The sequence below is a fragment of the Mixophyes fleayi genome, chromosome 1 (genome assembly GCF_038048845.1).
Source record: "Mixophyes fleayi isolate aMixFle1 chromosome 1, aMixFle1.hap1, whole genome shotgun sequence".
In the NCBI taxonomy this organism is placed as follows: domain Eukaryota; kingdom Metazoa; phylum Chordata; class Amphibia; order Anura; family Limnodynastidae; genus Mixophyes; species Mixophyes fleayi.
Window position 1 is genome coordinate 438,235,087 of NC_134402.1, and position 27,744 is coordinate 438,262,830.

General features: G+C 40.5%; 1 protein-coding gene across 2 annotated transcripts in view; it reads right to left on the reverse strand.

Moving 5' to 3' along the window:
* Positions 1-262: 262 nt before the first annotated feature.
* The window catches only part of MALT1 (MALT1 paracaspase), a 70,743-nt gene continuing 43,261 nt past the window's right edge, over positions 263-27,744 (reverse strand). For both annotated transcript variants that reach the window (XM_075184848.1, XM_075184839.1), the window contains 8 exons: positions 23,064-23,267; positions 16,087-16,264; positions 15,166-15,240; positions 11,440-11,567; positions 9,065-9,214; positions 5,468-5,625; positions 2,984-3,109; positions 263-771 (listed from right to left, as the gene is read on the reverse strand). In XM_075184848.1, coding sequence (XP_075040949.1) covers positions 322-771; positions 2,984-3,109; positions 5,468-5,625; positions 9,065-9,214; positions 11,440-11,567; positions 15,166-15,240; positions 16,087-16,264; positions 23,064-23,267 — 1,469 coding nt within the window. In that variant the 3' untranslated portion in view covers positions 263-321. The remainder of the gene's footprint in view (positions 772-2,983; positions 3,110-5,467; positions 5,626-9,064; positions 9,215-11,439; positions 11,568-15,165; positions 15,241-16,086; positions 16,265-23,063; positions 23,268-27,744) is intronic.

Consider the following 27,744-nt stretch of genomic DNA (forward strand, 5'->3'; position numbering starts at 1 on the left):
CCCTGCAATGGACGTATCTAAGCGCTAGATTCCAAGTTGCACATATCTGAAGATGCACGCAACCTCAAACTACAGTCCTAAAAAACGTAAGTTTACAGGGACACTTCTAGGTGTACACAACAGTCACGTTTACATCTAAAACCAAACCAGACCCTGGATGTGGATATCTAGTCTCATGTACAATCATATGGATATGTGCTTCAGAAATTGAACTCCATTCTGAATACTGATAACAACATAAATAACAAACACAACAACAATATGATCCGGAGAGCTTCCTCACGAAGACCTGTGAATTCAAATATTTATATATTTTTACAGTTAATATTTATAAACAAAGTCAAAGTTGTCCTCTGTGCTCTCCTCGGGCACGTTCCTATGTCTTGTCGTCGTCACATTGCTATATGGCGATTTTAATTCCGTGAAGTACCTCCTTCCGGCGCTACGGGGGTACCCCGAGTACCCGTCTTGCCAATAGTTTTCCGGCTGTACGCTGCTTGTTAAGTTCTGGTGGTAAACGTTGAGTGGTGACTGTGGATAACGGGGGCTAGTAAAAACGCAAGAGGGATGGAGAGACGACGAGGCCCTCTCAGGACTGTGGCAGGGACTGTGAGGTATATGACTGGACGGCGGGAAGAGGGATCGAAGACCTGAATGAATGTCTAATTTTGCGATAAGCGGCTTTCCCACGTCAATCTTCTTTCTTTCATCCACCATATCCTCAACTCCTTCGTACATGTAGGTTAAACATACTGAGAAGGTTAAGTTTTCCTAAATGTAAAAGTGAGAAGAAAAAAAACGAGACTTAAAGGGATATTATAGGATTATAATATTATGTTACTATACTTTATTCTATACATATTAATTGCCATGAAAATAACATGTTTGCATAGAAAACATAAGGAAAAATAGGAGTGCAAAGGGAAACTAATAAATGAATATTAAGGTGACCATTTTGAGCATTAATCCTTTATCTTCCATAACTAGCGATCGCAGGAAGCGATCGCTTCACCGATAGTAGCAGATTCCTCATGGTAATGTGCAGATCAAAATGACATTAAACATGATACATTGCCTATATCCTGAGCCTAAGATACCTTTAATATATTCTCATTTATGTATAAATAATACATTTTACTAATAAATGTGTATTGCAACCTTAATAAATGTATATTATTTACAAGTGTAAGTGCGAATGTAAATGTGTGTGTTATTAATCCGTGTGATTGCGTCATAACACGTGGCGTACTAATCGCAATCGCACGGTAATACAATATCAATTAATTTGGTTTACTTCATCCAATTATTTGACATTCACATGTGTTAGAGGAAATAGACGCCCTTTTTGATCCACATGCTACACCATACAGGAAGTCCATTGCGTTCCATAGCGCGTTCCAGCATACGGGGACTGCAGTTACCAGCAGAGAAGCACTGAAATCGGACGCAGAGAGACAACCAGCAGGTCTCACTAGACGTGACATGGTAAGATCTGAGTTAGTTGTTAGTGAACAGGAAGTGTTTACTCTACACGTTCGGGCAGCACTGTCTGTATCTGGTGCTCCGCTGCCATCACTCTGCCTCTACAATAACAGCATTTATTAATGCTACAACATATCCAAGAACCTTACATTTTTTTTTAACGTTTAGATTTATTTTTATCGTTTTAACCTCACATACCTGTTTAGGGATTGGTATTCATTGTAAAAACTGTTCTTGTTGCATGAATTATCTTAGTCCACTCTCACCTTAATATTAATTTATTAGTCTCCCTATGCGCTCCCATTTTAGCTTATGGTTTTTATTTTGATTTAGTAAGGGGCAGCAAATTTACAATTATATAAGAGCGCTCACCATATATATATATATATATATATATATATATATATTGTCAAATCTAAATCAGATTGTTCACCTGTAAGTGTTAGTTTATCAGTTATGAGCTCATCACATGGAGAGAAATAAATACACTGCATGGTTTGTGTGTACAATTAGCTCTGCTTTATTAGTTACAAGTCCATATCTATATAGCAAATTATAACGTATTACAGAAAACTACTCCCCAAAATGTTTTAACCACTCATGCTCCCTTTACACAGATGTTGCTATATTCTCTCATTTTCACACAGGAATACTCCCCAGGGGAGAGTTGGCTTATTTCCTGTGCTGCCATTATTCAAGACCATGAGCACAGTCTCCTGCAAAACTAGCTGTATCTAATTTGTCTGTAAGCTATAAGAGAACAAAATGGCTATAAGGCAACAAGATGGCGTCAGCTTAGCAAAATCACATTTCTCATTTTATACACACATACAAATACGCATACATATGCATACACACACATATATATATATATATAGTTTGCATAGTTCCTCTTGCTGAGTGCAAGCCATCAGCCGCAGACAGGAATGGCCAGTGGTTTTTCCCTTTGATGTAACACGGCTGTGGCGTAAACCTTACCCACTTCCTTGCACAGTTTTATATGAAGTTGATTTTACAACATTTTTATATGAAGATGATTTTAAAACACATTTGAGCATTTCTGCTTATAATACCTTTTAAACACCAAAGAGCTGAGAGCTTGGAATGAACTGAACAATGTGAGTTTGAACACAAAGTAATCTGGGCTCTTCTACCCCTCCCTCCCTTCAGTACTTGCTACAATAGAATCTGTAGCCAGACATCACTGCTGGGCTGTTTCTTTGAATTTGTTGAAACAATGTCGCCGTTCTCTGCAATACAGCTAATCCTTAGTGTGGCAGAGAAGCCGATATGCTTAAATTAATTTTAAAAATGAACAACAATATCTGCAGTTTGCCTTGTACTAAATGGTTTCTGGGTGATCAAGTTTATAGCTACAAAAGCCAGACCTCACCCTGTGACCTTCTGACCGATGGTCAACGCAGGGCTAAACCACTTGCTACAGACCCCTGCGTGATGCAGTTTTTACAAGGTAAGAATGAACTGTGATTTGCATACAGACCTTTAGTGTTTGCAGAGAACTTAGACGAGTATACAGACAATGCTTAGGAAGGTCCTTAGATACTAAGAAGCTTCCCGTTTCCTCTGGAGTGCCTTTATTTGTCTCTTTAGGGTCCACGTATAAATCCTGTGTAAGGACAAAGACACCTGGTTACAGATTTACATTGCTGTTATTATACAATATATTTGTGAAGGCAAAGCCCACTACAGTAATGATTTTGTCAGGAATGCCCAATTCTTGGACTCTGGAAGGAGTGTGGCTTCATGAGAATGTGGGCATGGTTTGGGCCTATCAGGGTGTGGTGTGGGTGGCTTATGGGAGGGGCTTATTTTGTCCCAATGTTGCACTTTACAATGGGAGTGTAACAATCCTGACCAGGTTTTGTTACTTTCTCTGTCTGCTCTGTTTTTCTGTGGATCACATGATTTACCCTCAGGGTGGGTCACTCTAACCTGCTCTATTTAAACTCAGCACTGACATCTGCTCACTGTCAGTGCAACCTGTTGCTAGCCTGATTCCTTGGACTCTTGTGTATCCTGACCTTGTGTCTTTCCTGTGTATGAGTTCCATTTCTCTACCAAGTGCTGTAGCACTTCTCCTGGGACTCCCCTGCTGCAAGTATCATCTTGTGCTTATTACAAAAACTTTGTTTTCTCTCTATTGTGCCTCTACTGATTCACAGCCTGCTGCAAATCTGTTCATGTGCATATAACAAGACTGCTATTGTGTTTATCACCTTGTCACGCTCCGCCGTGGCTAATTGACATCTGCATATCATTGAAGTATTGAAGAACTACATTGTGTCTTGCCTCCTTATTCAAAACCTAGTTAGACTCAGCATCAGGTTGTGTACAGGCCTGCTCTGACTATCAGACCTGTAACTACCAGCACCGTAACAGGGAGACACAGACTGATTTTCTGTATTACATATCAGTTTGCATGAAGCATAAGACAAGGAACGCATGAACCCCCATAAAAATAAACAATTTGCCCTTTTTAATTATTCATCTACCCAAGTGACGTTAGGTTATTTTTTCATGTGATTTTCTTTCACTAGCATATTAGAATAAATGGATTTTTTTACACCTATTGAGCATTTGTATAGGCGTCAACTGTAAAAACATGACCTTTGCTTTTACAATAGTTACTTTCATGCACTAAGGGGAGAAGGGCTCATTTGTGAACCTCAAACAGTGTGACCCCATAATGCCACTCTTGCAATTATCCTTCTTAAATGTCCTGTATTTGTTAATTAATACTTTGCCTGTTTGTTCTCTATGTGTTTGTATTTCCAAACTCTACGGTGGAATTTTGGGTCATCAAACGATAGCAATAATCATTTAAGTGTGGTCACATGTCTACCAACGCATTTCACAGCCCTTGTTAGATGCTCTGGAAAATGTGCGTGGGGTAACCCCAAAAACTCCAACCTATTTCCACTTTGGGAACACCCCTCTTATTAATTTTAACTTTTCAGTCTTCCTCCTAAAATGCAGCTCAGTTTAACTTTACGTAAGACTTAAATCGACCATAAGAGAGTGAGGGGACATCGGAGCAGCCATTATTACATGTGTCACTTTTCAGTGTTTGAAGCTTTTTACTACATTGTCCAAAGTGAGCCAACAACTGTTCATTCCTGCAGAAAAGCAAAGGGAAGGGTCCCAAATGCAGTTCTAATTATAAGCACGGGAATATCACCCCATCTTGGGTACCTCAGCAGTGCCAGAGAATTAAAATCCTTCCGTGGAGAGAAAAAGACGATGTGAAGGTAATGACCCTTAAAATGTGCCCTCTCTACCACTTTATCTTATCTACATAATGTGTCATTGTACAATGAAATCTTGTTTATACAGGTCATTGTTCCCTAGGATTGCCTCCAATGCACCCAACTTCTCCCATCAGCCACTGCACACATTGGTACTCCCGTAGATGATGCCATCTTTGGCCGAAAAATCCATGGGACTACTCTGACAAAGGTACAAAAGAGAGTTTGCTCTGCGGTTTTACATTTTAGCGGTTTATAAATGAACATTAGAGAGGAAGCAGGTGTAGGTAGTTTAGTACAAGGGGGGGTGTGCAATAAATTTTGATTTAGGGCTTGTGTTAGATGAATATTTTTGCAATTACTCATCCCATTCGGGGCGTATCCTGTCCTGAAAATCGTATAGACATGAGGATCAATTACCCCTGTGGCTGCATAAGTATCGGGAGCTATGACCGCGTTACCTGCACGATTTTCAGAGCTGCACTCAAATATTTTCCTTCTTTATATATTCCCTTTATTGTAACCTGACATGATCATAGACTAGTTCAGGAGCTTTGTTCATTTTATATATGTATATAATTAATTTAAAGAAAAGACAAATTAGTTTTCAGACCAAGAATTAATAATATCACTGCTTCGGCAAAGCAGAGATAATGAAAGTGAGAGACACAATATAATCACAGCATGGCTGTCATGTGAGGAGATGGACAGATACTTACTAGTGGAAAGTCGGTGATGTTTGCTCTACAGTCAACGATATTGGAGGGCGTGCTTATAATCTGGGTGTAAATTATCATCACGTTGGAGAATTCTGCTGCAAACCCCAGCTTGATTTTGACACCACAGTCAAACTCGATGCACATACTGTCCGGGAGTTCTGGAGATGGAATCACAACTACTAATTAATGTCATATACATTGTAACACTAAAGATAAGAACCCAGTATGAAATGACAACTTGCAACATATCATCATCATCATCATTTATTTATATAGCGCCACTATTTCCACAGCGCTGTACAGAGAACTCACTCACATCAACCCCTGCCCCATTGGAGCTTACTAAATTCCCCTAACACACACACACACGACTAATTTGTTAGCAGCCAATTAATCTACCAGTATGTTTTTGGAGTGTGGGAGGAAACCGGAAGCACCCGGAGGAAACCCACGCAAACACGGGGAGAACATACACACTCCTCACAGAAAGAGTCATGGTCGGGAATTGAACTCATGACCCCAGTGCTGTAAGGCAGAAGTGCTAACCACTGATCCACTGTGCTGCCCCATATCTATTTGGTTGTAATGTGGCTGCTACTGATCCATGTGTAGGGTCACCTACCAACTGCAATAACACTGGAAGTCTCTTATCAGGCTTCAGTGTAATACAGTAGGCCTAAAGACAGGAAGTCTGGAGAGCACAGGAAAAAAAACACTTTCCCCACAATCTGAACTTTATCTTTTTTTAATAATTACAAGGGCTACTAAGCACCAAGGCTGCAAAAGGACAACGTGTGATTTAGGGAATCTTTGCCACGGGAGGAGGTAATTAACAGGGTTTTGTACTTTTGGATACTGGAATGGCTATTTCTGTAAGAATGTCACTGAGGCTATGTAATACTACTGATCTTAGTGCTTAGTGATCTTTTCAAATGCAATTCGTGCTTCATTATTGCATCGAAGCTCAAGAAGTGCCTCTGCCAACCCTTGAGGCTCTTCTGATACAACAGCAATTTCACATTTAAAGGGGTCTACAATCCAACTGACAGCATGTGAATCGGCAGCATTACCCCCAGGAATTTCATTTCTACCCTATTTGGGGTAATTTACTCCTGTTCCCTGACCACTGACTTAGATAGAATTTTTCCAAATAGTTTTGGCAGCATTTCTAACAGCGGTCTTTAGATTTTTGACCACTGCTTAATTCCTCAATTAATAATCAGTCATCAAGACTTTTAAGGGAAAACTAAATTCACAGATCAGGGAAGGTGCAGATTGTACCCAAGGTTTGGCCAAATACATTGTCTACAGGTACGACACATCTATTTCAAGATATTTCATGTTTCTGGATGATAAAAATATTGTTGTACTAAATATTGTTGTACTATCTCAATTGTTTTTGCTATCCAAAGTGGCCATTTGTACGATGCCAGGTTTTCACTATGTTCTTTCAATTTCTTGCACTATAAAATTCGGCTCACTTGACTTTACTCAGGTTGCAAATAAATTTCTCAGTATAAAACTCCATTCTACATTTCTAAACGATTTCTCACAGACACAAACACTCTTCCTGTTGTTCCTAAGCTTCCTCTTTCATCTGTGCTTAGTAGACATCCCTTGTGTAAGTGTTATAATACTCAGAATATCTGAGGATCTGTAGACTGTGCTCTTTCCCACTATTCTGATGTACATACTTCTAGCAACTCAGCTTGTTGTCTTGCACCAATTATTTTCATAACTAGTGGCTGGACATGACATATGTTTGTACACATTCCTGAGTTATTACTGTGATGTTGGGCATGTCTGTGTCTTCTATCTCCCTCTGCCAGTGGTAGCTCCGCGGAGTAACATGAGAAGGCCTCAACATTTACCATGAGACTTCCTGGTCTGTTTTTGATGTTGAATATGAATTTTACCAGCAGAGTCACCAATCTTTGCCCCAGTGCACCCAATGAACCGAGTCCAAAAAAGCTAAAGGGTTCTTGCCAATCACAACTTCAAACTGTATTCAAGTGAGATAATCTGAAAACTTCTCAAAGTTCGAATTTAATAGAAGTCTAATATTCTGGGTTCATTGTTATCTCACAGACTGCGACTTGCGAAAGAAAACCACAGTTTCCTTCCCTCTTTCCTGACCCTTGGACAGTAGTTCCCCTAGCCTTTGGAGACTACCATCCAACTTTCTTTGAAAGGGAACTTTTGAGTAAGTGACTTTTATTTTGACTTTAGCTCGAAGCCATGTTCTGCAAGTGTTTGGAACAATACATCAAGCATTTAAGGCGTTCTTCAAAAGTTGGTGAAAATATTATCTTACGACCTAAGTCAAAGAGAGCCAACTCAAATTTCACATTTCCCAAACAGTTTTCTATTAGTTGTTGAAAGGTCATGAAGGCATTAGTCTAGCCAAAATGCATGCTTTGAAACGCAACCATATGAGTTATAAATGTTGTTTTCTCTTAATCTTTATAGCCTTTAGGCACTTGCCAGTAACCACTTGCCAGGTTGAGTGCAGAAGAATTTGGCAGGACATTACGCTATTAGGGACTCTTTCACTCAAGGTAGAGGGTAATCTTCCTTCATGGTACATGTGTTGATTTTTCTGTAATTCACACAAAATCTGAACGAATCGTCTTTCTTCATTACACGCATGAATGGAGCATCCGTAGGGCTTTAATTCTCATGTATAACCCTGGTTTTCAACATTTGTTTTACCATGTTTTACTTCTTGATATAAAGCAGATGGAATACGGCGATACCTCTCTCACACTAGAATTATCTCCTGTTGTGAACTCATTAAAAGTACTGGTGGTACAGCCAAAGTCATGCTAATATCTGGCAAAGATATGTTGATGTTTCAACAACTGCTATATGTGTAGCTTCCTCGCCTGTCAACTCTGGTAAACTCAGCATTCCATTCCGACAGGCAGACACGTGGGGCAGGTTTTCTATTGCCCAGAACACACCCCCCCCCCACACGCACAAACACATCCGAATCACGACAGTACTGTGGGTTAGAACGGACGGAAGAAGGAAGCTGGAAAGATCAACCCAGTTATTGCCTGCATTAATCTTTGTCTACAGTCTAAGGATCATTATTTTTGTGGGAACTTTGCCTATGTTTTAATCAACTTTGGCTTCAATAACATGGCCACTGTCATTATTCTTATGACAAATTAATTACTTCACAAGCTTCTGTTTTAACAGTTGCTCTTGTGAAGATCTGTTCATCGGTCACTAGATCACTAGATAGATTTCAGCCACTAGGCTACGCGATACGATATGCTAGTCTCACCAGGACATGGCCCACTATTACCTTCCAAAATGTTGAGCCAAAATTACTCTGAAATCCATTTGATTCACATATACTGGCTCTATTAAAACTGTAGCAATTTAAAACAACCTATATGGGTATCACCCATGGGTGGAACACAACATGACCAGGCTCCATAGTCCAGAATATCACTCAATGCTATAAATGTACAATGCTGTATTAAAAAAATAATATTTTCTTAGATCTATCTCTGCAAAGAACATAAACCTAGTGAATAAGCTGGGAATCTAGAATGGGTATGCAGTGATATCTTTCAGATAACTTACCATTTGCCTTTGCCCACTGTAGGTTTCGTGCCAAAGAGTCTGGAGAGCACGCTGTCTGCTGTACGGGATCAGTTAACGCCCTTCTAGCCGATAAGCTGCTGCGGATTTCAAGAGCTTGCATCCCTTTAGTGAGCACGCACTGTCCCATGTCTGAAGACAATGGCATAAGATTACTATGGTTGTCTTCAATTAACTGTACGTTAACAGTTCCGGCACACATTATACTAATATTACTAGTAACATTCCAAGTACTCATTTTTTTAAACAAATCTTTTTTTTATTGATTTTGTGCAAAAACACAATACAAAAGGACCCCCCCCCCCACACACACACACACAACCCCCCCCCTTATAAAAGAAGAACAAAAAAGGAAACCATTTCGCCAACAACAATATCAAATCAAAGGCATTACAGACAGTGGTATCGATGGAAGTCACAGAGCATTTCAAAGTCAAGCAGAATAATTAAACACAGAGTTTTGTGAGACGGGGTATACATCGAAATACAAGAATATTAGAAGTTCATCAAACTAGCAGTATAAGAGCATCATATACTGGGCACTGTCACAACATTTAAGTCAAATTACCGGGTAGAGAGACTGTGAGCAATAAACAAATACATGAAAAGTGAGAGAACGACCAGACCGGGTGTCTAGGAGGAATCATTATCAAAATCTTCAGATAGAAACGGCAACATATATTCGGCATGGTTCCTGGCAGTATGATCATAACACTCATGGCCAACTGGTTCATTCACTAGTGCAACCTAGCTGCCAACAGTGGGGTCATCAGGGGTCATCTAATTTCTAGCTATAGCAACTTTGGCCAGAGTGAGCCATACTAGTTAGTCATGTCGTCTGATAGGAGAATAATAAACTCTGTGCGACAGATATAATTGGTTCTGGCAGAACCTGGTGCATGAGGTAGCAACTCGGGCACTACCAGGCCTAGAACTCCAGTTCTCCAAGGCATTCAGTAAATCCCCCTGTAAATTATCAGGAAGAATGGTAGCATACAGTATGGAAATGATTTTACGGGAACACAATCCATGTAAGATATCCTTAAGCAGTATTAACATCAAATACGAGTGGACTGGTGGGTAATCACAGTACAGTAAGTAATGGATTAAACTTGAGTTCTTCTCCTAGCCCAGACCTACTACACATTGAACAATACCATCACTCTTACTCACTGTCCCGTAAATAACTTAATCTTCATTACCAAGTTATCTGTGTGTAACCTGTTAATTAGTAGACGTCTGGTCTTTGTATTATTATGTTTAGTTTAATAATGTATTTTGTAATGTATTAGGGATTATTGATGTCTGTGTATTGTATACTACTGTAAAGTTCACGTGAACGTTTTGCAGCGCATTATAAATAAAAGATTATAATAATAATAGAAAACAATCCTGATCAACATCTGACCAGAATAGACAGTAAATGCGGCCGGTAGATGAAAATTTCTGGACGTGTATGTAGTCATTGTCCATATATATCAGACTTGGCCATGCCAATAATACTCTTCATAATCCTTTTCCAATGGCGAACGGATCAACAGGTGGACATTCCGTAATGCTGCGTCCTTAAGCACTTAGTTCTCCATCACGCAATAGCACTGTATCGCTTTAAAAGGCTGCCGGTATCCTCAGTGCAAGAACTAGAGATGCTCACTGATCCCTGTGAACTGGTTTGGTTTTGGATCTGGATTAGCTTTGTGATTTGGTTTTGGCAAAACCGCCCACGTGTGTTTTGGTTTTAGTTTTGGATTTTTTAGAAAAATCCTAAAATATGCTAAAATCCCATAATTTTGCTCCTTTTTTGTTCCTACATTATTATTAACCTCAATAACACTAATTTAAAGTCATTTGCAGTCAATTTTGACCACCTTACAGATCACAATATTATTTTCATACACTTTGGGACAAATACTGCAGCGACCTGGCTGGATGGTAAGTGACATAGCAATGACACAAACACAAGGCAGTTCCTAGCACATCTAGGACACATTGGCACACTGTGGCAGAAAAGAAAAATGGTGCAAGATGGAATTGTCCTTGGGAACCCACAGTTATGTTGGATCTTAAAAAGGAATACAAAAATCGCGAGATCCAAGATCTGACGACGTAACTATGACATTTTGCCTCGTTTTCAAAGCCGAAAAAGCGCGAAGGTACCGAGCTGGCTCGGCTCGATACTCGGATCTGCTAAGGTCGGGTACATTCGGTTCTCGAGAAACTGAGCTTGAGCATCTCTAGTAAGAACACAGCATTCTGAAACGCTCATCTGATATCTCAGTTCATTTGTATTTCACTATCGAATGCACAAACCACACACGTTATTTCTCTTCTCTACCCTACAATAAAACATTTCTCACCTTCTGCCACCTGGTCCAGCAAAACTGTGATTTTCTTATCTTCTAACAGGCGCTTTTTCAAAAACTTCATAAAAATTCCATTTGCTAGATCTGAATGTTGAATTTCAAACGCCTCCGCCCCTTGGCACCTGGAAAACAGTTTACAAAAAAGGTTCAACAAGCCAGAAGAAAGAGAATGAAAGTCTTTTGAATCTAAAAGTTAATTTGTTGTGTCAATCGGAACTTAAATACTACCAGACAGTTAGCTTGCTAATAAATCTATGAACCTATCCTCAGTGGCCAATGAAGGAAGTTATGCTGTACACGGGATATCTTTTGGTACGCAACCCTGTGGTTTGCGTGTCATTTTAAAATGACAATTCCCCCAGGAGAGGACTCAGCTGCTGTGATATCATGAAATCTCATAGAACAGCTATGTTACATTTACAGGATCATATAAATCTCCTTGATTATGGAAAAAATTATACAGTCAGGGGTGTAATAACAAATACTTGGGCCCAATTGCTAAATACTGAAAAAGGCCTCTACACTCTCACGTGAGCTCATCAATATCACTAAAGTTACAGCAGTCATATAGCACTCTTATCTAAAGAAGACCAATTATCCATAGTTTATTTGGAGACCTCTGTGTCCTTGACGTAATTGTCAAGCCCCCTTGCAAATGCACACTGGTCCCACAGAGGGTCCAAAGAGAAGACGCTTTTATCTTTTTCAAAAAACAACTGTATGAGCCCGAATCATTAAGGAAAGCAAAGCATAAAAAAATGAGTAACTTTGCACCTGGGCAAAACCATGTTGCATTGGAGGAGGGGGGGTAAATTTAAAATGTGGGGACAGATTTAAAATTTGGATAGGGCATGTCCTAATGTCCTAGATCAACTTTAAATTTCAGTGTAAAAATAAAGCTATCAGGTATTTGTGTGATACATGAAAAATAGTCAGTGTTTAACTTATGTGCAAATTAATAAACTAATTTGCACCCCTTGCATTGTTACATGGTTTGTCCCGGAGAACATTTACTCCTTTTTTTTGCCTTACTTTCCTTAATAACTCCGGTCCCTATGTGTGTGAGGCAAATTTATTTATGGATTGAAAAATACCCCTACAAACATCTTGGCCTAATGGATAAAGCTGTATTTACATAACAGTGTATGAAAACAAACAGGTCTTGTGGTTGCTATATAGGCCTTGGTGAAAACATAGAATGAACCCAGAAAGGTAACGCATGTACTGGTTGCAGGAGTTCCTATACAATACAATAAATGTAAGTCATCTGAAGATGGAAAACCCCTTAGATGACCTTAAATTGTCCTTGGCATACTACACGCTTTTGCAGGAAAAGCTACAACACATGTGTAACTCTATTGAATGACTTTCCAAAGCTAAACTGTCAGCTGTACGAAACCTGGGAAGGATCCTTATGTTCACATTTCCCTCACAGTATTTCTTAGGGCAGACTTTGATTTGTCCCGATCGCCCCCCACCCCCCTCGGACCCACCACTGGTACTTCTAGTCTGCAGAAGGATGTGGAGAATCCTAATTCAAAGATTATAAATTATAGGCTGCTGTAACCTATCCATAAAACACGCTGCATGTTCCTTCCTCTACTTTTCAGTAAGCCCAATGATGATGAAATGATATTATTTTTTTTAGCTTTACTACATAGTGCCTTGATCTTGTATTTAGTAAAAAAAAAACAACGAGGGATAGGATCAGACACTGTTTACAGTGTGAGGCATATTGGTATTTTACCATGCAACCTAAATTCTCCCTTAATTTTTTTTTTTAATGAAAATGAATCCTTCTGTGTGATAAGCAGCACGGTGGCTCAGTGGTTAGCACTTCTGTCTCACAGCACTGGGGTCATGAGTTCAATTCCCGACCATGGCCTTATCTGTGTGGAGCTTGTATGTTCTCCCCATGTTTGCGTGGGTTTCCTCCGGGTGCTCCAGTTTCCTCCCACACTCCAAAAACATACTGGTAGGTTAATTGGTTGCTATCAAATTGCCCTTAGTCTGTTTGTGTATGTATGTTAGGGAACTTAGACTGTAAGCTCCAATGGGGCAGGGACTGATATGAGTGAGTTCTCTGTACAGCGCTGTGGAATTAGTGGCGCTATATAAATAGCTGATGATGATGAGTTATCTATTTTATACATTTTTTATTACTTTATTATTTTTTTATACTTCCAGAGGTCTTCTGTATATAATTCCAAAACAATTAAACATGTCACAACTGCCACAAATACACAACCCCGTGCTATGCTGATGCCATAACCCCAATGGTGCAGCGTTTTATAATAGAGGCTCCTGCACGTGCAAAGTGCAAAGTGCAAAGTGTGAAGATATAATGTTTAGAACTTTAGATGACCCTTTTTCTTTAGAAATTGAATCAGAAACTCCCTTTATGCAGGTTTTATATCTTGTCAAATACACTGAAAAAAGACGCAGTGCTTTCCGAGCAGGAGGAAATGTTAAAAGTGTGAAAATTAGTAAGAACAGCAAAAACTTGTATTTCCTCTATTCTGGAGAAACAGAAAAGAAGTCTGTCTGACTTTATGCTTTCTCCAATTTGCAGCTTCCCTTTTTTAATGATAACTGATACTTACTTCCAAATGTTAATGTAAATAGACCGAGGGGCGGTAAGTGGTATATTCACATACACCAGAGTTAGGGGAAAATGCAGGATTTGTAGAGGGGCGCTATAATTTTAGACAGTGCTTGGCTGCTCTCCAACTCTTCCTATCCCTATAATATAAATGGACAATGCTGCATGCACTACTGTTAGGTGCACACAGCTCTCCCTTTTCAAGCAGAGCTGTGTGAAGCGGGGGCAGGGTCCAGCCACCTCAATTATACAGTGCCCCAGGCTTGGAGGGGGGTTTCCAGGCACTAGGAACCCCCCCTTCCCCTCGGTTTGCCTATGGGAGTTGACCGGTGGATGTGATTGTCTATAATCGCCCTTGTAGAGGTGCGTGAGCTGCCAATTTATAATCAGTTTGGGTGGATTTACAAACATAACGGTATTAATTTATATGGCAATCACTACTATATACTATGGTATATTACATTCTGGATATCTTCTTAGGGATAAAAAAAAAGTATTTTTAAACTATACAATATTAAAATGTCTTTTAGTGTCTGGTAAGCTATCGGATACCTGTCAAAAGTCCCAATTTTCCCAAACAGTCCCAAGTTTTGAAACCAAAAGCGAAGTGTGCTGGGAAAGAGGATGTGCTCTCACAAATATCCCCAATGTATTTACTTAGAAAAGCCTAGTTTTTATGACATCTGTTTCGTCACACCGTTCCCTTTCATTAATATTCGTAACCGTTTCCTAATTTACAACCTGCGTGTCACTGTTGTTAGTGTTGTTTGTGAAGATGTTAAGTCGGTGACTAAAAACGCAGAAGGGACAGCAACATATTAAAACATAAAATAAGAATGAACGACGTTCATATAATCAAGTTTGTCCCAAATCCCTAACGACATAAACTGCAATATTCCATCCTATTGACGCTATGATTCTGTCGCTATAACTGGTATAGGCTGTATGAGTCTTTCTTTTATAGCTAAAATATTTTACTAGATTTACTTTTAAGGCTTACATAGAAAAGCAGAGAAAAATCTAAAATGAATTTGAAAAAAAACTTCACAGAGTTATGTAAACTTTAACAAAACCTCAGATATCTCATGTGACCTTTAGTACAAGGAAGCGCGACTTACGTGGCGTATCCAAACACGATGTTTGCTGTCACCTTTAGGTTTTCCGGAATTAAGATGGTATTATCATACTGGTTCCTGCAATGAGACACATTATATATACAATGATAGCCGAACTCTGAGAACAATACATAAAGGGGGGAATGAAAGGTTTACTGTAATCCGTTTACCAGAAGTTCTGCAGTATCAATCACCAAATACCAACAAATAAGAGTTGTTTTTATTTAAAAAAAAATTGACAATCGACCACCCATGTTATGCCGCTAGCGCGTTTCACTTGGTCTGCTTTATCTAAGGCAACTTCCTTGGATACTGCCTTGGATAAAGCAGACCTAGCGAAACGCGCGTCGGTGTTCCTGCTGTCTGCACCCTTCATCTTTTGCATTGGCAGCTTGTGATCAAATTATAATGCTCCAATAATTCCACATGTAGTTTGGAGTAATTATTCAGGCAGATAGCAATACACTCCCCGTTTTAACAGTGGGTATGGTGTTATCCTAATATGGAATAATTAGAAGGACTATTTCGAATTTCAGTGAAAAGACTAGCTGAATATATTAGACAATGGAATCATACTAATTGGTGAAAAGTATAGCCTATATTCATCTGAGACACTCATCGTTTCACTGTAGGAAAAATACTAAAATTCTGCCTTAAAGCATAAGTCCACATATTAATAAGGAAGATTTTTTGGTGCAGACAGCATTTTTAATGTATTATTGTGTATACATAGTAATTGGTTTTATATTTTGCTTATTTTTAACTGGTAGCTAGTCATTATTATTGTTATTATTACAAGGTTATTCTTTAATCTTTGTAAAAAATGATTACATTTTATGTGATTTAAGATTTTTTTTTATTTGAGTGGTAATTGCTATGTTCATTATCGGCTGATGGATGTGCTGAAGGATGGTCGTTACTCACCGTTTCCGGCACATGTCCAGTAGAAATACATTAAGACCGGTTTCTTTCTCCTGCATGAGTTTTAGGATGCTTTGGACGCACAAGCAGTTGGAGGACCGGTAAGGTTTTGGAGCATCAATGGGAACCATGAAGCTGTTTCCAAAGTTTTCATAACCGTGGCCAGCATAGTACAGCAAACCTGCAAGTCAGGGTAAAGTCATCATCAATGTATGTACTGTATTTTGTACTTATTTGAACAACCAAAAAAAAAAAAAAACGATAATAAATTGAATTATATGAGTCCACTTGGGGGTGTATCTGGATCACATTGTGGGCGTGCCCCATCCACTGGGGGCGTGGCAAGTTGTTCTGAAGTTCTACTCCGCGCTAATCCTCGTCCCTTAAATACACCCTTGTATTACGGCATACGTAACTCTCAACATTCCCTGGAGTCAGGAATGGGAATGTGTGTGTCCTTCCTTCAGTAAGCTGGAGGAGGTGAGGAATTGTCTGCTTTATGTACATAGGTGGCCCTTTCATAATTTTGCAGTGGGGCCAACAAACATCTCGTTATGCCCCTGGCTACAAGCATATTTTTCTTATTAATAGATAGGTGCAATAAAATGTAATAGGTCATGCCTCCTAAATGTACCAATTTATATGGGACTGTACCAATTCTGAGAGTCTGCCAGCAATAGACAGGTGTTTTTTGGGTGGGGGTTGGGGGCTCGTAGGAGCGGACGAGAGTGGACTAGCTGTGCAGAAAAGAGGTTGGCGGAGGGAGGGTTTAATGTCACACACACACTTTTCCAAGGTGTCTGAAGTATAATATACTCATGTTGTTTTCGTCACCATAAAGATGTTTTCATGCTCCCTGTACAGTTAATCCCTAGGCATAGGGCTCTTTATAGCAGATTTAGTTTTAATCTGATATTTTGGATTGGACAGATTATTACGGGGTGAGAAGTAAATTTCTACACTATATGCAAGAGAAAACATTTTAGTACACATTAAGGTACATGTAAAGTAATTTTAATGCCAGTAACAATCCCGTGATTAAGCCCTTAAAATATATTCAATCGCAGATACTTTTCGTTTGTAAAGAGGCACATTCGCTTGAAAAAATACTGCAACGTACATACCCTCAAAACACACCTGTTCAGGCTCGCCTACCCTTCCTCCGTCTAAACTCGAACCCCTTACTCTATCCCTTTTCTCACGTATCTTCATCTCACCCTCATCTTCCTCCATTCCTCATTTCACCAGCCCTTTTTATGTTCTCCTTTCAGATTTCTAGTCCCCTCACCCCAACTCCCCCTTGTGTGTCCTGTTAGAATGCCCCATCCCCTAGATTGTAAGCTCCTGCGAGCAGGACCCTCTAATCCTTGTGTCCTCCTCCTGTCACCTTCCTGTTGCTTCCTCAACCACGACTCCTTCCTGCCTCGATCCCCTCCCCTCCATTTAGTGACTCTGGTCCTACTAGTTGCGCCCATATTCCTGGGTCCAGGCCCATCCTGCTTTCGTCCGCTCCCCACCTCTCTTCCTTCCCAAGCGGTCTTTATTCACTCATACCTCTCTGTCCGGTGTACTTAATTTTGTTTTTACATTTTCCTGTATGTTGTATTCTGTTTTTTCCTATGTACTATGCACGGAGCTGCGGACCCTTTGTGGCGCCATATAAATAAAAGATAATAATAATAATAATAATAATAATAATAATAAAGTACTTGCAGAATCCCACAGACAGCAATCAAACATGCAACAAAGTCAGAGAAGACTCGGTCAGAATTTGTTAATTTACTAGAACTGTCAGTAAATGTCACAGACTTTATGTACACGCTGCATAGATCACATCAGTGCAGATAGGAGCTGGAAGATGTCCATCATCACAGTTGTATAAAACCGTCATTACGTATGCAGAGTGATTCATTCCAGTAGGTGATTAATACAGCAATCACATTCCTGGCATCAGGACGGAAGCTTGTTGCTCATTTTTCAGTGTAAAAATCTGCCTTGTGCAGCCATTTTCTTTCCAGCGTAACTCCTGTGGTTATCACTGTAAATGTCACTGAAATGTTCTATAAGTTAAACACCTTTATCAGTAACTTTTGGTGCGGGGCTAAAGAACCTTTATTTATTATTTACAATGTTCACTTTCTCTATGCTTAAAGGGAGCCTTTTACAAGGGTGTTCATAACCATTCTGCCTAAGGCAACAAGTGAACTCACCCCTTTTACAAACTCCTGAGCTATGCGTACTTTAAAAATAAATATAACAATTTATAAGCATTATTAGATCTACCAATACAGCAAAATTAATTTATTTATTTTTTTATCAAGAATTGTGGTATTTTTTAAATGAATTCCCTTCATTTTGTTGTCCCCAAAGCTTGTTGCCAGACACATCTCCCTCAGGTTGCCTCCTGATAGGCAGACCCCTTCCTGTCACTTACAGTGGAGGCAGCAATCTTGTATACTGAACCACACAGTGGAGGCAGCCATCTTGTAGACTGAAGCACACAGTGGAGGCAGCCATCTTGTAGACTGAACCACACAGTGAGGGCAGCCATCTTGTAGACTGCATCACATAGTGGCAGCCATCTTGTAGACTGAACCACACAGTGGGGGCAGCCATCTTGTAGACTGAACCACACAATGGAGGCAACCATCTTGTAGACTGAACCACACAGTGGGGGCAGCCATCTTGTAGACTGAACCACACAGTGGGGGCAGCCATCTTGTAGACTGAACCACACAGTGGGGACAGCCATCTTGTAGGCTTAACCATCTTTACCAAAAATGTAGCCTATCAATGCCGAGGCATAGGAATATTTAAATAGAAACACAAGTATCTATAAATCCTTATACGTCAGGAGAATGTTTTGTAATACAATAAAGTAAATTTAACAAAGTTTGTGTCAGGGGTAAGAGAGCCAACTTGGTAACACCTCATATGTTTTGTTTCACTACTTCATTTGGAGTTAATATAATCAAATTACTTTGTCTAGAGTAGACCTGGCCAACCTCATGCTCCCCATATGTGTGAAACTACAAGTCCCAAAATACACTTCCAGCTCTCGGCTGGCAGAGGATGCTGGGAGTTGTAGTTTCACAACACCTGGAGAGCCACAGGTTGTCCAGGCCTTAACTAGAGAATTAAATGTAGTCTTTTTCTATGTAGGAGATATCTGACCATCAACTAATATGCAGAACAAACAGGATATGTATTTCAAAGAAAAAAGGAACAAAAAAAACAAATTTAGATAGCTAGCTATTAGTTATATATACGTTCTAGGAACATTGCTGCTCGCTACATAGAATGATAATTAACAAATAACAGTTACGTTTTGTGGGTTGAACCAATGTTTAGCCCAGCGATTCACCGGGAACCCATAACAATGGGGACTGAATGAAACGGGTTCCGTGTAGTTCTTCAGGAGAAGTGTCTGCCAGAGAATTTGCATAGTTTGTAAATAGTGCGTTTATGGAACGAGCAGCAGGTCACACTGTGTAAAAAAAATCCAAAAACTAAAAAGCAACAACAGAACAATTTTGTACAGCAAAGCAAAGAGGGAAGCAGAGGTTTAATCAGTCTAGAATATCTTGCAAAACAAAACCACAGGAAATAAGGGTGGGTATGGCTACAAGTGTCAGGCACGATAAACTAAAATTACCACAATATTGTATATACAGTAATGCACTTACATACAGCTTCCCATATGGGCTCTAAACTAACTCTAGAAATATCTTCTCTGCACCTGGTGGAAAATAATATACCACTTATGATGTCAGTGGTTAAAGGGGTCTCCGTTTTGGGGCAAAGCCCCCCTCTTTAATATTTGTCCACAAGAGCAGCTGTGGACAGGCCCTCCATTGGGATCATCAGTTACCCAAAATGAGCTGCTGGGCAGCGCTGTATGACAGGAATAGAAGCAGAGAATTGTTGGCGATGGAGGACTGAAGCTGTCCTAGAGATTCAAAATGCAAGAAGAGGAGGGGTGTACTAAGTGTTGCACCTGATTGGATAGCTTCATGCTTGTCCAATCACGTGCATCATTCACTGCACACCTCCCATCCATAGAATATTTGTATTTACCTGCCGTGTGTAATCTCCATGGCTGACAACTCTCTGCTCCGTGGATCAGTTAATAATGGGGGACCCAGAGGAAGGAGAAGAAGCGGATGGTTCTAACTTGGATAAACCCTTTAATCGTTACTTTCAACTTTCTGATCTTTAGAGGAGCACTTGTTACTCCAGACTAGAGATGTTCACTGACCCCAGTGTTTTGGTTTTGGTTTTCGATCTGGATTAACTTTGCGTTTTGGTAAAACCACCCTCATGTGTTCTGGTTTTGGATCCCTATTTTTTTTCTAAAATCCCTATTTTTTCTTCTTCTATTTTTCCCCCAAAAATCCCTTTTTTTCTAAAATCACATAATTGAGCTCTTTGTTTGTCCCTACATTATTATTAACCTCAATAACATTAATGTCCAGTCATTACAGTCAATTTTTGTCAAGTGACAAGAACACTGCTACCCCTCGTGTCTCTTTATGAGCAATGGCACTGAGCAATGTCACTGGAGAATGGAGAGTGACAAGAACACTGATACCCATGTTTCTGTGTAAGCAATGGCACTGAGCAATGTAACTGGAGAATGGAGAGTGACAAGAACACTGCTACCCCTGTTTCTGTGTGAGCAATGACACTGGAGACTGGAGAGTGACAAGAACACTGCTACCTCTGCTTCTGTCTGAGCAATGGCACTGAGCAATGTAACTGGAGAGTGACAAGAACACTGCTACCCCTCCTGTTTCTGTGTGAGCAATGGCACTGAGCAATGTCACTGGAGACTGGAGTGTTACAAGAACACTGCTACCCCTCCTGTTTCTGTGTGAGCAATGGCGCTGGATCTCCTGGGGCGGGAGGTACTTATAGAATCCCAAACCTGCAAGATCTGACAACGCAACAATGACGTTTTGCCTGGATTCAGATCCGAGGACGCGCAAAAGTACCAACCCGGCTCTTGAGCCTATTCGGATCCCCTAAGTTCGGGTTGGCTCGGTTTTCAGAAAACCGAGCCTGAGCATCTCTATTCCAGACTCAGTCTAAGCACACAGAGACTATCTCTTCATTTCTGCTCCTTTCCATCTCTCTGAAGTGTTTTCCATTCTTCAACCAATGGTATGCCTTCGACCAATGGGGTCATTTGAATGCATCTCAATACGCGTCCTGCTTGAAAACAGCAGCATTGGCGCCAGGCATAATTCAGGCTTAGCAATACCTAAGCCTTACAATATCTTAGAGATGGAGTAGAGAAAGTCTATGGACAGTGTAGAGTTGTGTCTTGACATTACCCCAATGTGCACACAACATAATGCAATGAAGTTTATATACACAACAGAGAATAGCGTTTTGACAATATCATTAATAAAAGCAAGTCACATATTTCATATAAAATATAATGAAATTCAAACACGTAAAATTAAATTAAATACAAACATCTGTTATTTTCTACTTTAAAAAACAATTGGGATTCGTCTTTCCTGCAGGAGTCCAAAGAGAAATGTCATTTAAGTAATGTAAATAGACGTCTGCTAATTGATATAATATATCTCTGTGACGCTAATGGAAATAAGTACTATCACCTGGAAGGGTCAATCAGCCAATCAGAAGTAGGTACTTATCGCTGCAGCCCCTACGAGGGAAACGCCTTCTAAAGGGCGTATCTGCGGATAAGCCCATGTTTAATCTAGACACCATTACGTGAGCACTCCATTACTGTGCTCATTCTACACTCACCTGTCTGACTGACCCCATTCCACCTCTTCAGGGGCAAGAAAACATGTACAACGATTCTCACAAATCTACAAATGGACATGTGAGTACGCATGTTTTATGTACATGTGCAGTACAGATATGTGTACCTTATGCAAAGAAACAGACGTACAACTCTAAAGGGTCTATTTAACAAGCATTTTTCCTGTGGTAAACCCCCGAAAACAACAGTTTTCACTATGTCACTATGTACCATTAAAGCATCGCAGCAGATATCTCAGATATCTGCTGCTTTGCATTTCCTATCGTTTTTCTGAGCACTCCCCATAACAGTGTATGGGAAGTGCTCAGAACCGCTATGTATGAAAGTTTAATTAGAGAAACTTTTCTCTTTTTTTACATGTTAATGTACGCCATCTGAAGCTGGCGCCATCTGAAGCTGGCGTACATTAACATATCTGAAGAGCAGAGCTGGACAGCGCATGTGTGGAGGGATCATGTGATCCCTCCCTGTCAATCATCCTGCAGTTTGCCGGCCAGGATGTTACTGCGCATGCACCAACTATTCAGTCGGTGCATGCGCACTAACAAAAAAAGAAAAAAAAAGACAAAAAAAAAAAAGAGAAGATCACAGCAGCCTTGAAAAATGAGAAAAGACTGCGATGATCAGGTGAGTCACTTCTCAGGGACAGCAGTCTATCGGCACTGCTGTCCCTGAGAAGTTTTTTTAATACATAGCCGTTACTTTTCAATCCTTATCAAAGAGATAAGGATTGAAAAGTATCAAGTAAAAAAAATGAAGGGTCATAAATAGACCCCTAAATGAGCCCTGATATGTACAATATAACAACCTATACAGCTGCACACACAACAGCTGAACTGTAGGATTATCTGCGTCACTTGAATTCTATTCAAGACATTCCAAATCAGGACAGTGATCAGTAGCAGGTGGTTACTAGGTATATTACACATTCCATCATCACGCGCTGTCAGAATTCCTTTATTTGTCTAATGAGTGGGTCTGTTGAATAAAAGTGAAAGGTAGATGGATTTGGTGAACAAGACACAACACACCTAAAACCAGTGGAAATTTTCATTGCTCAATAACTTTCCTTTAATCTTCAATCTCCAAAGCATAAGTGTGACAATTCAGGATTCTTTAGCACTATTTGTCTCAACGAGAATATATAAAAATATAGATGGAATGATATCATCTTTCTTACCATATACGCCTTTGTCCAGTAAAAGCAGAAATTCGTTCACCGTGTTCCTCATCTCCACCTCGGTCAGGTCAAGTTGAGACACGACCTTGAAATCGAGTTGTCGCAGTAGGTTTGTAAGCTCGTAGACGTCAACCATCGGCGCCTTCAGCTGGGAATGGTTTTTGTAGGACATGTTCCCGATCACTAGTGCAACTTTGTCTGTAGCTGTAAAGGGACACACAGGGATTGGTACGAATGTTCCATGTGTCGGGACACTGTGTGTAGGACAAAGGGGCTCAAACCCAGTCATCAACTGCTACTAACAGGTCATGTTATGGGCAGCATGGTGGCTAAGTGGTTAGCACTTCTGCCTAACAGCATTAGGGTCATGAGTTCACTTCCCGACCATGGCCTTATCTGTGAAGAGTTTGTATGTTCTCCCTGTGTTTGCGTGGGTTTCCTCCGGGTGCTCCGGTTTCCTCCCACACTTCAAAAACATACTGGTAGGTTAATTGGCTGCTATCAAAATTGACCCTAGTCTCTCTCGGTCTGTGTGTGTATATTACGGAATTTAGACTGTAAGCTCCAATGGGGCAGGGACTGATGTGAGTGAGTTCTCTGTACAGCGCTGCGGAATCAGTGGCGCTTTATAAATAAATGGTGATGATGATGTTCTCAGGATTTCTGTCTGTTGAGACAGGTGCATTAATTACTGACCCAGAAAATAGATTAACTCACTGGTGCATGATTAAAGAAATCCTGAAAACATGAACTGTTGGTAGCTCTTGAGGACTGAGTTTCAGTACCTGGTGTAGGACAATAAATTAGATGTCAATGTTGTGTAGAACCCATTTTTTAAAAAAGAAACACATACACATTAATAAGAATATTCACTTATACTTGATAGTGTAAGCGTTTTCTGAACCTTGCCCACATTAATTCACTAATTAAACAAAAAAAAATTATTTCACTGTCCCACTAACACCACTAACGGGATGCGGGTGATAACTAAGTACCACTAGCCGCTGGATATATTATTTAACGCAGATCCTGTATTAGTAGACTGTACCAAGTGATTCATGATGTATCGCCTCTGAGGGCCATTTAGACAAGATTTGGCATTTTGAGACAGTATTTATTTTTTGAAAGTGTTTCTGAAAAATCTTTTCGGTCCTTAAATAAAAGACAACATTTTCAGAGAATGTTTTTAAATATGTAATCAATGTTTACCTCCAGTTTACTGCGACGTTGGCTACTAAATAAGTTATGAACGATCGGAAAAATATTGCGTCACTTTCTTTTTAAAGCATAATACTAACTGACAAGTAGCTCAAATGATACTCTAGAAAGTAAATGATTCACATAAAATGTTTATATGCTTCATAGTTATCTATTCTTTTTGGATTTACATGTTCCAGCCTCAAAGATGGCACCCGCAGTGGTAGTGGTTTAATGACGTGGCATATACCTCTTTCGCACATCACATGGGCAGTAAAATTAGCCAGCGTCAGGGTATGACTCGGATCAGGAGGGGGGTGCGAGTACTCCCACACAGGGGTACTTACAGAAATGGCAGCCTCCTGCACAAATTACTGTTTTATCCTTTAAACACGTTTTATTTATTTAATTATAACCCCCAAACCATAATATACCGATCTGCAAACATCTTATTTAATCTTTATCTGCTGCTTTACAGTTGAAAAACAAAATCAGCTTCTATCTATCATGTTCTAGAATCTAGAATCTCTCGTCCACTCTCTGATCATCTCCCGCTTGGACTACTGCAACCTTCTCCTTATCGGCCTCCCCCTCTCTAATCTCGCTCCCCTTAGATCTGTACTTAACGCCGCTGCTAGGCTTATTTTCCTCTCTCGCCGTTCCACCTCTGTCTCCCCACTCTACCAAGCCCTTCACTGGCTCCCCTTCCCCTACAGAATCCTTTTCAAGCTCCTCACTCTGACTTACAAGGCCCTCGCCAACTCCACTGCTCCCTACATCTCTAACCTTATCTCTATTCACACTCCCTCCCGCCCACTGCGATCGTCCAATGATCGTCGCCTCTCTTCCCCTCTGATTACTTCCTCTCACGCACGTATCCAAGACTTCTCCCGCGCCGCTCCCCTCCATTGGAACAAGCTCCCCCGCTCCATCAGAACTTCCCCTAATCTGTCCTCTTTCAAACGAACATTAAAAACCCACCTTTTCCTTAAAGCCTTCCAATCTCATGCCTAAACTCCCACCGGTCGGCTACTTCTCTTTCTCATCCCTTCTTCCCTTCTCCCCCTTCCTCGACTCCGTCTCCGTTTCTCCCGTCTCTCCGTCTCATCCATGTGTCTGTCTGTCTTCCTCTCCCTTTAGATTGTTGGCTCCTTTGAGCAGGGCTCTCCTACTTCCTGTTTCCATCACTTTTAACTGCGCTCTCCAGCTACTCAGCTCACCTCCTCTCGGTCCCTCTGCCCTCTGTCTCCTCTCGCTTCTCTCCGCTCCCCTCAGTGACTCTCAACCTGTCACCCGTGCCCACCGACTTGGGCCATAGTTACCTGCCTATACTCACTTTTCCCCTCCCTCCCTCTCTTTCATGCTGTGCCTGAGCCCCCAGAGTTATAGTGCTTACTGTTACTTGTACTGTGCTGTTTCACCTTGTACTGTGCCATTGTTTGTCCCTGTACGGCGCTATGGATACTTTGTGGCGCCCTATAAATAAAAATTAATAATAATAATAGAATGTGCTGTATAAATGACAGCTAGAATCTGACTGGTTGCTACGGGCAACACTTACACTTGTCCTTTTTAGATGTTTTTAGCAAATCTAGCCCTATGGGTCATCGATCAACTATATACTGTGGACCGACAAGTCTTATGTGTAAAAGTGTAACTAATTCACAGTCCTTGTACTGCCCAGGGAAAACAATCTGAGCCTGGTTTGGCGGAATTACGGCTACACTTTTATTCACTTAAACTTTTCAAGTTTTCCTCTTAAAATACTGCTCAATTTAGTCTCATTTGTGCCTTAAATGAATCATGACAACGAGGAGACATCAAAATGCGTTAGAACTTGTGTCACTTTTTTTTTTTAGTGCCGCCATCTTGGCACATACACTTGCTCCCCTGTTAAAAAACAGCTGCCATGACCCAAAGGTTGGCGCCTGATGTCACAAGAGTGTTGGCGAGCGCCGTGGGTTCACAGTATTGAGGTATGTTAATGACCGTTCCTGAATCAGTGCTGTAAAGCAATTAAGGAAAAGGTGAGAAAGGCCAAAGTGTTAATCTATTTCCTGACTTTGATAAGAATTCCAGGCCCCAGGCAGATGCCTAGGTTGTCTTGTAGATAACCCTGTGTGCTAACAGGGAAATGTATTTACTAAACAAAAAGCCAATTTCATAGACAGTCAATTCTAAAGAAGATATTTGTTTTAAGTTTAGTTACTTTAAAAATAGCTCTGCATACCTGCAGAATGTATAAAGCTTTATAAATAGAATAATTATCCTACCCATGACTCACACGGTAGCAAATTGAATATATAATAGTATTTAGGTTTCTACCATTGAGAAATACGGTGCCGCAATCTTTGAGTGATGGGAATGACTCAGTCTACAGGCAGCACACACAGGAGTGATTGGTTTTATCTCATAGTGATGACGTCATTCTACGTTCTATCAAGTCTCTGTTCTAATTTTACTGCAATAACACATCAGACTAGTCCGGAATTGAAATCGGTGACTGAGGAGTGGTGTAGGCAGGCACAAACAACTGCCTTTTTTTGACAAACATAGGGGGTCATTAACATTATCTTTCAGTTTTCTTAAAGTGTAGATTTTCAATTTCTTTATGGGCAGTTGTTTACTTCTTTGAATTAGATAAAAACATTTCAGTAGTGCAAAGGTGCTGTAGAGAATGATGATATTACCTGTCTGAATACAGCCGTAAAATAAAACGTGGACTAATGTAGGGAAAACCAAAGGCAAACCAAGGGGGGGGGGGGGGGGGTTCCTAGTGCCTGTAAACCCCCCTCCAAGCTTGGGGCACTGTACAATTGAGGTGGCTTTATCCTGCTCCGGCTTCACACGGCTCTGCTTGAAAAGGGAGAGCTGCGTACACCTAACAGTAGTGAACGCAGCATTGCCCATGTATATTATGGGGATAGGAAGAGTTGGAGAGCAGCCAAGCACTGTCTAAAATTATAGCCACGCCCCCATGTATGCTGGTGATGCCCACTGGCGGTGTGGTGTGGAAACCCCCCTCTGCAAATCCTGCGCTTGCCCCTGAAAACTGTATGCAGAGGTCACCCAAATACAGGCAGTAATCATTCATCGTCCAATCTGTTAATGTTCCTTTAAAATACTGTCTTTTCCATAAGTGCCCCATCTATCGCTAATGTTACATGAATAGTGACTGACAATGCAGAAGGCATGAAACAAGGACCTCTCAATATTTCTAAGTGCAGAATCGTGACAAAATAAGCCCCACCCCAACTTGCATAAGAACCTGTTCCACCTAAACCACACCCACATTTACTCGATGACACACCCACATTTACTCAACGACACACCCACATTTACTCGACGACACCCACCATCTGATAATCCACACTACTTTTGGGTTTATGAGCCAAAGTTATTGGGACATATGCTTCCCCCCCCCCCGCTGTCACACAAGTAATCCCATCTATATGGTACCACCTGGTTTTGTAATTAGGAACCA